Source organism: Phoca vitulina, unplaced genomic scaffold, assembly GCF_004348235.1.
Source record: "Phoca vitulina isolate PV1807 unplaced genomic scaffold, GSC_HSeal_1.0 scaffold9, whole genome shotgun sequence".
In the NCBI taxonomy this organism is placed as follows: domain Eukaryota; kingdom Metazoa; phylum Chordata; class Mammalia; order Carnivora; family Phocidae; genus Phoca; species Phoca vitulina.
The window spans coordinates 61900244-61916585 of record NW_022589712.1 but is presented as its reverse complement, the minus strand read 5'-3'; the positions used below and the strand labels follow the sequence as shown (position 1 = coordinate 61916585).

At 36.5% G+C, this 16342-nt stretch overlaps 1 protein-coding gene across 3 annotated transcripts in view; it reads right to left on the bottom strand.

Annotated features, from left to right (window-relative positions):
* Positions 1-16342, bottom strand: part of MMS22L (MMS22 like, DNA repair protein) — a 130974-nt gene that overhangs the window by 88565 nt on the left and 26067 nt on the right. For all 3 annotated transcript variants that reach the window (XM_032408198.1, XM_032408197.1, XM_032408199.1), the window contains 2 exons: positions 10995-11057; positions 121-240 (listed from right to left, as the gene is read on the bottom strand). In XM_032408198.1, coding sequence (XP_032264089.1) covers positions 121-240; positions 10995-11057 — 183 coding nt within the window. The remainder of the gene's footprint in view (positions 1-120; positions 241-10994; positions 11058-16342) is intronic.

Genomic DNA, 16342 nt, shown 5'->3' with positions numbered 1-16342 from the left:
GCTCATTCCCTTATGTCAATGCTCTATAGATAACTATTCTTAATTAAACCATAAAAACATTCCTCACATATGTACAGATTCTTCAAATTCCTGGAACAAATTCATATTCTATTTACTTACCAGGTTCTTACTATAATATTCCCATAGAATGGTGACTATTGCAATGTTTGGCTCCCAGAAATCACAAAGTGTCAAACAACAGTGAAGATGCATTCGTAATTGTTCTTCTAGTATACCATCCTAAAAAATAAACTGAAATTGTGGGAAAGTAAATGGGCTCTGGAAACATGAGTATTATTACTTGATATTGCACTGGATAACCTGCTTCTAAAAGAATATGAATATGTATCACCAAATCATACCCACTCTCATCTTCAGACCAGAAGTTCTAAATCAGCATGAGGTATACTTCTAAAAATTTGCTTTAGAGACTACTCACATACTCAGATAATAGGAATTACATAACTCAACATGACTTTTAACACAATTACTTAAAGGTTACAATAGGTGTGGGGTGCCTGGCTGGCCTAGTCAGAAAAGCATGCAACTCTTTATCTCGGGGTCATAAGTTTGAGCCCTGTGTCAGGTGTAGAGATTACTTAAAAAAAAAAAAAAAAAAACAACACTTAAAAAAATTACATAATTGTTTCATAACTGAATGGTGTAGGAAACCCAGAGAATGTAAAAGAAACCCAAATTAGAATGAAGTAGCAAAAATGAACTAATAATTAAAATGTACACAAATCCAGAGGACTTGGTCATCCTTAAGCACTAGGTCAAATTCTTTGTAGGAATAGGAGAGACTCAGATTAGCAGAGTACATGCATTTTAACCTCTTAAGAAATGGCAATAGGAGTAAGAAGTGAAAAAAATGCAGTCAGTAATCAAACTTCTATGATGAAATAATCATGCATGTTTGTTTAAAAGTCGCACCACCGAAGGGCACCTGGGTGGCTCAGTCGTTAGGCGTCTGTCTTCGGCTCAGGTCATGGTCCCGGGGTCCTGGGATCGAGCCCAGCATCGGGCTCCCTGCTCAGCGGGAAGCCTGTTTCTCCCTCTCCCGCTCCCCCTGCTTGTGTTCCCTCTCTCGCTGTGTCTCTCTCTCTGACAAATAAATAAATAAAATCTTAAAAAAAATAAATAAAAGTCGCACCACTGAATTACTCAACAATTACTTATTTAAAGCTTACTATATGTGCTATGGTGAGCACTGTGAATTGTGCAAGACTGCTGAATCATAGATCTGTACCTCTGAAACAAATAATGCAATATATGTTAAGAAAAAAAAAAAGAAGATAGCAGGAGGGGAAGAATGAAGGGGGGGAAATCAGAAGGGGAGACGAACCATGAGAGACGATGGACTCTGAAAAACAAACTGAGGGTTCTAGAGGGGAGGGGGGTGGGAGGATGGATTAGCCCGGTGATGGGTATTAAAGAGGGCACGTACTGCATGGAGCACTGGGTGTTATATGCAAACAATGAATCATGGAACACTACATCTAAAACTAATGATATAATGTATGGTGATTAACATAACAATAAAAAATTAAAAAAAAAAAAATAAAGCTTACTATATAAACCAGGCACTATTCTAAGGTATTAGGCATAGAGAAAAGGATAAGTCAGACATGGTACAAGCACTAACAGAAGTTACACTTTGGAGGAGAACGGGAAAAGAGGACACTGAAACAAACAAGATAAATGTAAACAGTTGTGACTGCTGTGCAAAGCAAAACAAAGCAGGGTAATCTGGCAGTTAGTGGTAGAGGATGTGGATTATTAGTATATCAGAAGCTATGAATGAAAAGACCTTTTTGAGGGTTGGCTGATAAAATGAAAAAGAGCCAACCATTAAAGGCCTGAACAAAAGCACTCATGGCAGAGAAAACACATGGAAATTAGCAGTAAGCTTGGTATTACAGGATTAAGTCAGAGATATCCATGGACCATGTTTCCTTTGGGCTTTGGTAGTCTTGATAGAAGTATGGGTTTTATTTTACATATGCTGGGAAACCACTAGAAGACTGTAAGCACAGGAGTAACGTGATTGTTTCAAAAATACTGCTCTTGATCATGCATGGAGAATGAATTCACTAAGAATAGAAGCAGGAAGACTGGTTAGAAAGTAAATAGTGAGACTTGCAATATAACAGAAAAACAGACTGTGAGTTCAAATACAAAGCAGACACGCTGGGAGATCTGAAGGTGCGTGGTTATATAGTAAGCTTTAAATAAGTGTTGAATGACTGGGGTTGAGTGGTGTGTCACTTTTTAACAAACATGCATGGTTATTCCATCACAGAAAATTGAAGTGTCTACTTTTTTTACTTCTACTTCTGTCTCCTCCTGCCACCTCAAAGTTTAGAAGACAGTTATGTGAAACTGTAAGACTAAGATAAGCACACAACTTTAAAGATATATTTAGAAACAGAGGCAATGGGATTTTTTTGATGAGTTATATGAAGGTATGAAGGTAAGAGAGCAATTAACAATTACGGAGAACTCCCAGGTTTTGGCTTAAGAAAATGAGTTGATGGTACCATTTCTTGAGATGGCAAAGGCTAGGGGAGGAACAGATGGGAGAGTGCACAAGGGCAACCAAGTGGAGATATTATGTAGATAATGTGATATATAGGCCTAGAGCTCAAGGGAAAAACCAGAGCTGTTGATAGTTATTCAGATGTTACTTTCATACTGATGGTTTTTAGAGCTAAGAGGCTAGATAAGATCAACCAAGGAAGGAGTATACATGGAAATGAGTAAAGGATCCAGAACTGTGAGCCTTTTGCTATTCCAACATTTAGGTATTGAAAGGAGAGGAATTATCAGCCAATGAAGTAGGAAGGGAACCAGATATCATGGAAACCAAAAGAAATATTTTGGAAAAGGGAAGTAGTCAACAGGGTTGAATGCTGAGAGGTTAAAATGAGAAGAAGAAAGAATTTTTGGATTTGACAACACAGAAGTTACTGATGGCCTTGACAAGAGTAGTTTCAGGGATGGCACAGACAGAAGCTTAACTATGGCAGGCCGAGGATATAATATAGGAGGTGAGGAAATAAAGATATTTAAGTTAAGATATATAAAGTCCTTGAATAGTTAAGAAGAGACAAGATTCAGTACACAGGGAAAGGAATTAGCTTTTGATAGAAATAGTAACACTTTGAATAAGACAGAAGAACAAATTGAGAGGTAGAGTACAAAGCGGACGTGTTGGGAGATTTGAAGGTACAAAAAGGTGTTCTCAAATGACTGGTTCTATTTACTCAATGATTTAAAAGGTAAGATTCTTAGCTAAGTTAATTGGGGCAAAGCATGCATTGAATTGTGTGTTAAAAAGAAATTCTCAAATAAGTAATTTTGGAGAGTTGAAAAGCAAAGACTCTAGAGCTGACTGCCATTTGAGATCTATGATCAAGAATTTAGAGTCAGAGCAGTCCATAAAAAAGATCATTTGACTTTCTCTAGCAATATTCAGCTGGGGAGGGAGGTTGGCAGGGGTGTAGGAAAGGACTAGGTTTTGCCAAGTTAAAACAGCTGAGGACTATGGAATTAAAGGTGTTTGTGATGGAACGACTATATTAAGGGGATGTATAATCTAAATCGTTTAAGGAGTAAAGTTTGGACATGGAAGAAGACAGAAAATGGAAAAAAATCAATAGTGACAGGCAAAATGAAAATGAAAAGAAAAATGAAAAAATGTAAAGCATAACTATGGAAAGTGGGTGAGATAAAGTCAGAGAAAATCTGATTAGATGTGAGGATATTAAGAAACTTAGAGGACAGGGTGATACACACAATAACGTTGGGGTCACTAATAAAAGTAATTCTTTGAAAGAGAGTGAACCAAACATGAGATTTTTTTTTTTGATAAGGCATTAACTCGTCTAATTATTCCCCTCTCACAACTCTTTTAATTATTAATCCTTTAGAATATATTCAGGCTTCAAGTCCTCAAGGAAACTTATTAAATTCCACACTGACAGTGACCTTCTTTTACGCTCCTTGGCATCCTATGCACACCTATATCACAGCACTTACCTTGTTAAATTTAGTGTTTATCGGCTTTCAAGTGTCTATAAGCTCTCTGAGAATTAGGATAATTCTCCAGGGTCTAGCACACTGCCCGGTTTGCCAAAGAAACTCCACAAATATTTCATGAATTAAACAGAGATCTAGGTTCGGGTGCCTCTTTTTACCAAGTAGCTGTATGGCTTAGGGAAAGATACTTAGCTTCTCTAATAGACAAGTAAACTCATTTAACCAAAGAAGAGAAGTTTCTGTCCATCGCTAACATTCTTTGATTTTATTATGAAAATATTAAACAAGACCCAGGCTCATTCCTGTGGCACACTACTCATAAATTAAAGCATGCTAATTTTATTATACTTTAAGATTAAAAAGTAGGTTATATTTTTAAAGTGGGTTCATTTTGAAGAGTTTGTTTTGTTTTACTGGGTATCTGAAACTCATTTCACATGCAATGTAAAACCCACAAAAAGATATTTAAATCATAAAATATACGAGGTTTGGGAAAAACAATTGTCAGGCATTATGTGACATTTTACATATGTTAGTTCATGTAGGTCTCATACCATCTCAGTTTCATTACCTTCATTTCACAGAAAAGAAGGTTGGGGTTCAGAAGTTACAAATAGCTTATGCACATCCACTTGGGAAGGAGCTAGGATTTATGATTCCAAAGCCTATTATACATACCATTCTATGCCCCTTTCCAAAAACAGAAAGGAAAAGAAATGAACATTTAATGCACACCAGATTTGATCAAGATTGCTTTTAGTGACCACCAAGATTTGAAGCAAAGTTTGTGAGGCCGGAGCCCATGTTCTTTACACTGTGCCCAATCAGGAAGAAATTAAATATCATATCCTGGGGGATTTTTTTATTTTTTTAAAGGACAGGAGATAAATTTTCCTTCCTTTTCCTGATAGTGGCTACAGATTACAATGAAAAGCAATGGCTTAGAAAATACCATTTTCTCCACAGTTCTGGCAGGATAGGTGTGACTTAAAAAGTAAGTCTGTTTAGCCCTTAATTAATTACAGATAGTATTTATTATAAAATACATTTTCATGTTCTGTATATTCAACGATTGCTTTGTTTTGAACCATCTTCCCTTAATTTTTTCTTAAAAATTTCTAAAAATGTGTGTCTGTGCACATCAGTTGAATAAGGAGAGGAAGAATTTGGCCATCTTCAAGTCCAGATACTCAGAGATAGGAATACAAAATAGTCAGGAGTAGAGGAGCAAACAGACATCTTAGCTCAAATTCATAATGAGAAAAAAAAGATGAAATACAGTGAGGAAGAGTACTGGAGAATGCTTGAGGATATTTTCCTACCGTACATTTTCCCAACACACACTTACTGGAGAGAAAAAAAAAAACATAAAAAACAAATAAACAAACAAAAATATGGAAAAATTGAGATGCTTTCCACAAGTATCACCAAAACAGGTCTAGAAACCAAAATGGATTATTAATTAAACACATAGCATCAAAGAAGACTTAAAATAGAAATAATGAGAAAAATAGTTTTTATTAAGAATCCTACAGTGGCACCTGGATGGCTCAGTCAAGTGCCAACTCTTGATTTTGGCTCATGTCATGATCTCAGAGTTCTGGGATCAAGCCCTGCGTCTGGCTCCATGCCCAGCATGGAGCTTAAGATTCTCTCTCTCCCTCTTTCCCTCTCCATCCTGCCCCTCTGGGAAAAAAAAAAAAAATTTTCTACAAAGTCAAATGCATTGAGAGAGCACACTATGAATAAAGCACATATGAAGACTCAAATCCCAGCTTTGCCACTTCTCAGTTATCTATATGAACCTGGACAAACTCCTTAACCTGGCCAAGGCCCTCGTTTCTTAATGTATAAAATGGAACTTCACAAGATTGTCATAAACATTAAATGCAAGAATGTACATTAAGTGCTAAGTACAGTGCTTGCATAGGGATAGCTATCACTTTGTTGTCCACAAGAGAGATGTATTTTTTTAGGCCCAATGTTGACTCTTTGGATGATCATATAATGAATGTAACAGGTTCTCAGTATCGTACCCTAAGCTGATATATTTCAATTTTGTGAGTGTTAAGGTCAAACTCTACCTAAACCGAGAGGTTTGAATGACTACATCTAAATCCGTGCCCTCTGATTAAAGATTTTTTAATAAACCAGAAGGCCTATGGGCCCCTCTTTTCTACACAGCCTTAAACCTGCCTGCCTCAATCCCAGAGGCTATGCTCCTCAGCTTTTGCATTTTTCACAAGATCCTGTGGGCTCTCTGTGTCTCATCTCAGCTGTGTGAGTGTGCATAGACTATTTAATGAGAAAGCTACCCCAGAATATTCCATAGTGCCTGCTCCTGATCTCTGCTTTAGTCCTTTTTAATTTTAAATTTTTTTACAGATTTTATTTATTTGAGAGAGAGGAGAAAGAGAGAGCACAAGTAGGGGGAGGGACAGAGGGAGAAGCAGACTCCCTGTTAAGTGGGGAGCTCAACGTGGAGCTCCATCCTAGGACCCTCTGATCATGACCTGAGCCGAAGGCAGATGCATAACCGACTGAGCCACCCAGGTGCCCCACTTTTTAAAGAATGCCTTCCTATCTTTATTTTGAAAGATCAAATTTAGGCATATTAAATTCAAGTATATTCCATACATGAAATTCTTTTATTGAACTAAAAATGGAAACATTTACTCTTTTATGGCTAACATACACATGAAAGGATGCTCAACATCACTAATCATCCGGGAAATGCAAATTAAAACCATATTGAGATATCCCCTCACACCTGTCAGAAGGGCTAAAATCAAAAACACTAAAGAAACAAGCACTGACGAGAATGTGGAGAAAAAGGAACCCTCTTTCCACTGTTGATGGGAATGCAAACTGGTGCAGCCACTCTGCAAAACAGTATGGAGCTTCCTCAAAAAGTTAAAAAAAGAATTACCATTTGATCTAGTAATCATACTACTGGGTATTTACCCAAAGAATACAAAAATACTAATTTGAAAGGATATATGCAGCCCTATGTTTATAGCAGCATTACTTACAATAGCTAAATTATGGAAGCAGCCCAAGTGTCCATCGATAGATGAATGGATAAAGAATGGTATATATATATATGTGTATATATATATATGTGTGTGTATATACACACACACACACACACACACACACACACACACACAATGGAATATTACTCAGCCATAAAAAAAAAAAAAAGAATGAAATCTTGCCATTTGCAAAAACATGGATGGAGCTGGAGAGTATAATGCTAAGCAAAATAAGCCCATCAGAGAGAGGCAAATATCGTATCATTTCACTTATATATGAAATTTAAGAAACAAAACAAACAAGGGGGAAAAAGACAAAACCAAAAAAACACTTTTAATTATAGAGAACAAACATGGTTACCAGAGGGGAGGTGGGCGGGGGAATGATGGAATAGGTGTAGGGGATCAAGAGTACACTTATTGTGATGAGTACTGAGTAATATATGGAATTGTTGAATCACTATATTGTATACCTAAAACGAATATAACGCTCTTTTAACTATACTGGGATCAAAAACAAATACTTTTAGCTTATTTTATTAAAATAGCAATTTAATAATTGGTGGTTCATTTCTTTACGCATAACAAACCTACCTAGAAGAAATCATCAGAAGAATAAAATTTATTTGCAAGCTAAATAATGACTGTCAGTCTGCCTGATTGGACTTATTTTTAGGACTGGATAAAGTAAATTGAACTTCGGGGCACCTGGGTGCTCAGTCATTAAGCGTCTGCCTTCGGCTCAGGTCACGATCCCAGGGTCCTGGGATCAAGCCCCGCATCAGGCTCCCTGCTCGGTGGGAAGCCTGCTTCTCCCTCTCCCACTCCCCCTGCTTGTGTTCCCTCTCTTGCTGTGTCTCTTTCCGTCAAATTAATAAAATCTTAAAAAAAAAAAGTAAATTGAACTTCAATATCCCAGTCAAGATCCGTCTGTCCAAGAAACACAATGATTCTGAATTAGTAATTAGAAGATTACTGTCCCAGGTGTGCCTGGGTGGCTCAGTCAGTTGAACATCTGACTTGGTTCAACTCAGGTCATGATCTCAGGGTTGTGAGATGGTCCTGCACTGGATTCCATGCTCAGCAGGGAGTCTGCTTGAGATTCTCTCCCTCTCCTCTGCCCCTCCCCCTGCTCTCTCTCTTCCCCCTAAATAAATAAAGTCTTAAAAAAAAAAAAAGGTTACAGTGCCACATCATTCAAATCTAATCACATTCTAAGTTGTTTTTAGCCTTGGACTCCTCAGACTCCTTGGCAAATGAAAATAATTTTTAAAGAATATTACACTTGTTTAGGATTTCTTTTTATACCCACCCATAGCCTTTAGTAGGAAATTGTTTCTGTGATGTCAGAAAATGAGGCTTTAAAAAGCAGGTAGTATAAAAGGAAATATCTCCCTTTTCATATGAAAACAATAATGCTGTTTTAAAGGTAGAACAATAATGTCAGCATACACAAATATTAAATAGTACTGCCTCTAAAAAACTATTTTTAAGGTAAGAACTATTCAATCATACCTAGAGAAGCAAAATTAAACAATATATGTTCTTTTTACTAACAAAGTACAATGTCTGTTTCTAGAAAATCCTTCCTGGCTAGAAAAAGATTTGGAACATTATTTGCTTAATTAAAATTACAGTGGCATGCCTACCAATTATATTTGACGACTGCTCTATATGTGGAATGTATGTTTTTTAAATACTGCAAATGGATTCTTTCACTGTTGGAGATAAAGTCAAAGCACATGAGCATGGTCAGATTTTAATTTACCTCAATGGGGGAAAACAGACATAATCAAACTGATGGCTCTATTCAAACATATTACTTATTCTTTATGACCACCTACTGCACCCACAAAATTGATTTCAAGAACTCCAGCAAGTAGTACTATACTACTTATAAAATCTAATTTGATACAATCAAGGCATGACAAAATTGAAAGATCACTAGAGAAAATGGACTACTTCTTTCTAAATATTATAATGACTTCTCTCACAGGAAAAATGATTTTGACTTTACACTACGTCTAAATTCCCAGAGAAAGTTTCTTGGATTAGCTATACTCTCTCTACTTCTAAGCTGACTGGCTTCTCAGTTTGCTCAGGACTTTTCTGGTTGTAGCACTGAAAGTCCCACATTCTGGGAAACCACAAGCCAGGAAAATTCTGATGGTCATACTACCTACTTCCAAGAATTACTTATTTATCCTCAAAACAGGTTTAGCTAACACCATTAAAATACTAGTTATATTGTAAACATATATAATGCAGTATCAGAATAACTTTTATCACATTATGAGTAAGACATTCCCAAGTTTTTTTTTTTCAAGTAAATGAGTTAACTTCATTTAACATCAAAATTAGAGTGAGTCATAAATCCAAAGAAAAAAAGAATTAATTTTCAAGCAACTAAAAGGGTTGAAGGAGGGTTTTCAATCTCTTGGTCAAAGAGCAAACTTTTCTATGGAAGAGATATGATGATAAATTCTTTCTCCTGTTTGTCCCAGACCATTATGAATATATGGGTACTATCCATATGAACCTTTAGAGCCTCCTAAGAAATATTCTGTAATTTAAAACCTACCTGAACAAAACCATAAATTCATACACTGTTAAAGCCTAAAGGAAGTATAACTAAGAGGTTTTTAAGCTATGTTATGTTAAGGCATTGAGATTGGATTAATAGCTAATCCAAAGAACACTAAACACTTTTTAGTGATTCCCTACATTCTTAAAGAAAAAAAAATATATATGTAAGAGACTTTCTGAATTACTAAATCAATATGTTCTCAAAAAGAATGAAGGAAAAAACCAATTAAAATGACACAGAAAAAAACAAAAATAAAAAATTTTACAATGGTTGAGATAGTCTTTTGTTTTTCATACAAGTTATATGTGCACAAATCTTTGGAATTCTACCCTAGAATCTTTACTGAATTAGAAGATTCATATTATAAACTAAATGTACTTACTTATTATATGCTTCACCTAAAGAAATTAAGTTAATATAGATAACAGGGAAAAGACAATTTCAGTCTATTTAAATGAGTTTTAAAGATATGGCTACAAAATAAATGAGTATGTGTGTGTTTGTATGTACAAATGGGTATGTATGTACGTATGTATATGTGATATATATGTATCAATCTTGTACTATCATATTTCTTGTTTATTCCTCTACAGGTTTTTAACAATCTTTATTTCCTAACAGAAAAGTAATCTACTTCCCAAATTTAATAATATTCTTTACTAAAATTTCCCCTTAAATTCTTACATAAATAACTTCTATTACAAAACTTTACAGGACTACAATACAGTATGTTTAAAGATGTGATGAAGAGCACATTTAAAACTATTTTAAAAGGAGGTCAGATCTGACCTCTGGGCCATGAAGCACTACATTAACAGCTCTGCAGAAAGAAAAATGATAACGTATGAAATGAGGGCTCAGAAACTAGGACCTTATCAGTTAGAATATGATTCGAGCCTGTAAGACAAATTGCTCAGCAAGGCAAGTCACCTTCCTGCTGTGATGAGGATATAGCTGAATTTCCAATGCTACTATCTCCCTCATCATGTCTCCTAGACTTGATACCATACAGTCAAGGAATGGCTTATAGTTTTGAAACACCTACTACTTATTCTGAATACATTTTGTCAAAGTCACCAACTAGGATAATTTTATTTGTCCTTCAACTGGCAACTCAGTGTTTAAAATAAAAATCTTCAAAGGATAGTCACTCATAGCAATGATCTCATGCTGACCCTTCATTAACAAAGAATGAGGATTCTACCTCAGGTTTTTAATAAGTAAACGAAGTTTGTTATTTAAATCATTTTAAGAGTTTGCTTGGTTCTTATAAAATCTGGAACGTTAAAAATTTAATAAAGCCCACAAATTGTGTCACTTTAAAAGCATACCTGAACATTGAGGGACTTTTTAAGCAGTTCTTCTACAAAATTCCAATTTGATTCCATTTGTCTCTAGAAAGGGAGAATATTGCACCAAAATTATTGCTCTTAATTATGCATTCAAATTATAGTACAGCAAGCTAGGAAGTACAAACATCTTCTCTATCATCAGACATCATTACAATTTCTTGAATGTCTAAAATTACTTGGACAAAGAGTTATGTGACAGACTTGGTAGAAAAAAAGCTTATAACTATTCCAATCCAATATAAACCTTATCAGGAGTTGTTTTATTAAACAATGGGATTTCTATAAAATTATAAATGTTTTAACAAATATTTAATTTTTGCTGTCATATATAATCTAACAGGAAAAACCACAAAAAAAACTTCATGTAGTTTGTGGAGTTTTTATGCCTTGAGTGTTTTTCCTTATTCGGTACTTACCAGAGATTTTTTTCATTTTATGCATAATAATGTCAAGAGAGTCTACTCTAGTAAACAAGTAACTAAAAATTTTATACAGAAAATTAAAAAAATATATACACAGTGCTACCTCATTTAATCAATGGTCACTTATCTGGCAACCCCAACTATCTGGAAAACTCCTCACAATAAGGAAGAAAGCTGAAAACAACTTTCAAAAAGCTAAAATACTTCACAAAAGCTAGGCACTAAAAACGACTTCACCTTCCCACAGGAAAGCCTGGAGGACTTTCTCATAGGATACACAGTTCACTTGATACTCAGTTCTTAAAGCTTTGGATATATGTGCATATTGGTCAAAACCAGAAGCAAAGAAAATGCCTCCGAGAGGAAGCAAGGAACAACTAGTTTCTGACAGAGAGTGAAAAAGGTACAAAAGGTAAGACCTCAAAAGGCAAAGCCAGAGGCCTTAAAGAATAGAAGCAAAGAGCCTTTGCATATCCTACCATCCCTATTGTTGTTCAGAAGGATGAACCCAAATGACCAATAAAGGATTAAAGCATGTTCAATATTCTTGATTTTAAATGGCTGGATAATGTTCATGTAAGATGCTAACTACATAAAATCACTAAATAAACATTTCCTTAATAAAGGTACTCAGTGACTGGTAGCCACTCTCTAAAAATGGCCCCAAATGACCCCTGTCTTCCAGTATTCACACATTTATTTAACTCTTCATCACCCCCACCCCACCCCACCCCACACTGTACCAGAGTTGGTCTGTCACCAACAGAATATCAACACTAAGAGGAGTGATAGTATGTCACTTCCAAGATTAGGTTAGAAGACACTGAAGCTTCCATCTTAATGAAAATCTCTCTCTTGTTGACTCCGTCAGGGAAAAACCATAATGTGAACAGGCCTGCAGAGGCCTATGTGATCAGTAGTAACCAAAGTCTCCTGACAACATGAGAAAGACTGGCAGTGAATCCTCCAGCTCCAGTCAAGTCTTCAGAGCCTGAAGCACCTGCTGATGGCTAACCACAACCTCATGAGGGATCCTGGGCCAGAACCATCCAGCTAAGCTCCTGCTGTATACCTGACACTCAGGAACTGTGTGAGATAATCAATGTTTATTGTTTTAAGCTGCCAAGTTTTGTTACACAGCAATAGATAACTCACACAACGACTTGGTTATTTTTAGCAGAAGAATTTTTGACTTTTTAAAATACATTTATGTAAGTAAAGTGAAAGCAAAACATTTATGAGAGAATGTGTAGTAAAGCATTTGGCTTTGCCCAAAGAGAGTCTGGCCTTTACTGAAGCCAAGGATTCAGGTAAGTAATCTCTAGGCTCTTGGAATGTTATACCTGATAAGGAGTATCTTTGTTTGCCTGGGGGCCTAGAGTTCTACTGGATAGTCTAATAGTATAGTTGAAGGTGGAGGCTGGCCATGCCCAAAACCCAACAATGTGACTTACACTAAGGGCTATGGAGACCTGGACAGTTGATTTGAAGACTGAGATCAACCATGCAGGCAATCAATCCATCATGCCTATGCAATGGAGCTCCAATAAAAACTGAACACTGCAGTTTAGGCAAGCTTTCCTGGTTGCAAATACTCCCCACATACTGTCACACACTGATGCCAGAAGACTAACGCATCTTGACTACATGGGGAGAAAACAAAAGGAGCTCCACATCTGGTACTTCTCCTGGACTCTGCACTATATACTTTTCCTTAGCTAATCTTAATTTTCATCCTTTCCCTGTAATAAACCATAACCCTGAGTATAAGAGTTTCCAGTGAGTTCTGTGAGTCTAAGTAAATTATATGGTTTTGGGAATTCTTGGGCTTGCAATTGGTGTCAGAAATGAGAGCAGCCTTGAGATTGTGCCCTAAAACTTGGTAATTAGCCCTAAAACTCTTCCAAAAGGAGACCATTTTAGGGGCACCTGGGTGGTTCAGTCACTCGAGTATCCAACTCTTGATTTTGGCTCAGGTCATATCAAGGTTGTGGGATACAGCCCTGCACTGGACTCTGCGCTTGGCGGAAGTCGGCTTAAGATTCTCTTCCTTTGCCCCTCCCCGCACTCGCACGGGCCCAGGGCCCACGCATTCTCACGTGCTCTCTCTCTCTCTAAATCAATAAATCTTAAAAAAAAAAGACCATTTTGTCCCATAATACTATATGTACACTGTGTTAATAATGTCTTTACATTATTACTTCCTCAAAAGAAAATTTTTCCATTTTACAGATAACACAATTAAGTCTCAGAGAGGTCATGTATATACAAGTCAGAGCAAGGCTTTTGCTCCAAAGCCAGTATTCCTTCCATTTTCTAACAAGCCTTCCCTCAGCTTTGAGTAATTCACTTTTATATTGCTCTTTACTAAGAAAACATCACCACTAGTCCCAAATAAGCAGGAATATGACAGGATTGGTGTATTTAGCTTTATAATTTGATAGTGTTAATGAGTATATTTTAATTTCTGTTCTATCAAGGCATTTTGAATCACATGAATCATAGAGAAGTAACATAATTCTTGTCCAAGGAATTTCAACTCTGTGGATCAATACTGTGGCTATAATCTAAAACAAAAATAAACCATCATTCAGATTAAAGAATGGCAACTAAATCATGCCCAAATCAAGTCTGAGTAAGAGACTATGTATCAAAGGATATTTTTTTCCCCACAGCAAAATTGAACCTCGAGCATCTACATTTTTTTTCTACATACTAAGTTATACATAATTCCTCTGATAGAAAGGAAATAGGAAGTCATCAATTTTGGGCTATGTTTTATATTTCTTATCCCACCATCAAAGCTAAGACACCCACTTAAGCCTCAGGATAGTGGTGTCTCCATCACAAATATAAAGTAGATCCCGTATACTCCACTTCCAGCAGACTAGGTAACCTAATACAACTTTCACTTTAAGGTTATATTTCAGACCTTTTATCTAGTCACCATTTCAGATGTTTCAAAGACGAGCAACAGCTGGCCTGACTGATTGCACTATGTTCTGAGCAGGGAAAATACTGTTAAACTGATCCTTGCAATGCCCAAAAATATCTTTTCTCTTTAAAGGATATTTGCTTTTAAAGTAGATGACAGAGATTGTGAGAGGATAACACACTCTTATCTAGGTTGAAAGAAAAGCATTAAATAGAAATACATGAAAATCTAAAGCCTCTGGCATGAGAAATGAGATACCAAATTTTCCTTATAAGCCTATATTAAGCAATTGGCAAGTTTCGTGATTTAAATATACATATAGCCAAAGTTCAATTCACACAAAACTTTTAAAATAAAATTAAAAAATTAAGCATATCTGAAACATATTTAAAATGTAAAGATTTCATGCTAACTCTCAGGGCAAAGCAGTTCACATTTATTTATTTATTTTTATTTTTTAAGGTTTTTTTTTTTAATTTATTTCAGAGAGAGAGAGAGAATGTACGAGAGGGGGGAGGGTCAGAGGAAGAAGCAGACTCCCCACCGAGCAGGGAGCCCGATGCGGGACTCGATCCTGGGACTCCAAGATCATGACCTGAGCCGAAGGCAGTCGCTTAACTGACTGAGCCACCCAGGCGCCCCAGCAGTTCACATTTAAAAACTGAAACATCTCTGGTTTTTACAACACTAGAGATATTCTCCACTGAAGAATGTAGGCCTAACCATTATCACTTCCTATCATCCTCTCACACCAGATTACTTGCTAGTGAAATAAAGTATGCTTAATACATGGCCATTTTCTTTTTTTTAAAGATTATTTATTTATTTATTTGACAGAGAGAGAGAGAGAGAGAGAGTGCGCGCACAAGCAGGGGCAGTGGCGGGGGGGGGGGGGGGAAGCAGGCTTCCAGCTGAGCAAGGAGCCCGACGTGGGGCTCGATAACAGGACCCTGGGATCATGACCTGAGCTGAAGGCTGACGCTTAAGGGACTGAGCCACCCATATGCCCCTGCATGGCCATTTTCTATATGGCAGTTGGCTATGATACTATATCATAAGGAGAAAAATTAATTCAGATAATTTTCAAAAGTCTGATCTAAATATATCCCAGACCCAAATTAACATCCTATATAATCTCTCTGAAAGGATGAGTCAATATGCCTTTACATTTCATAGATTAGAATGATTATATGACTTTAAGAACCAAATTGACACACTTCTGAGAGTAAAAGGGAAAACTAACCAGATACGATAAGGGGATCATAGGCATAATTGGGACTATCCATGGCAAACTGGTACACATCGTTACCCTACCAAAGGCCTATTCATAAAAGGCAGTCTTTAGGAGGACCTTAATATCAAGTTTATCTAAGTGATAAAAACAGGCTGATATTTAAGTACTGTGTACCTCAGTTTTGTTACCCATAAAATGGACATATTACCCTCTCATCTGCTTCACAATACTTCACTGAGATAAAAACTGACTGTGAGATATTAAACACTTTGCAAATGCAATATGCTGAAGGTATCACCCCTAATGAAAACTAGTAACAACTAGAGAGCTTGCATTTTTCTTTAAAAGCTATTATAGAGTCCAGAAACATTTGAAACTCTGAGGACTCATGAATACAGGCAAAGTCTATTTTACATATACACATATACATATCTATTATACATCTTTATTATTTTTATCATATGAAAGGTTCTTTTTCAAATATCATAGCTTTTTCCTCCTAAAACCTCCTACATAATTTAAAGAATTAAGATTTTTTTTTTTTTAAGATTTTATTTATTTGACAGAGAGAGAGACACAGTGAGAGGGGGAACACAAGCAGGGGGAGTGGGAGAGGGAGAAGCAGGCTCCCAGCTGAGCAGGGAGCCTGACGCGGGGCTCGATCCCAGGACCCTGGGATCATGACCCGAGCCGAAGGCAGACGCTTAACGACTGAGCCACCCAGGCACCCCATAAA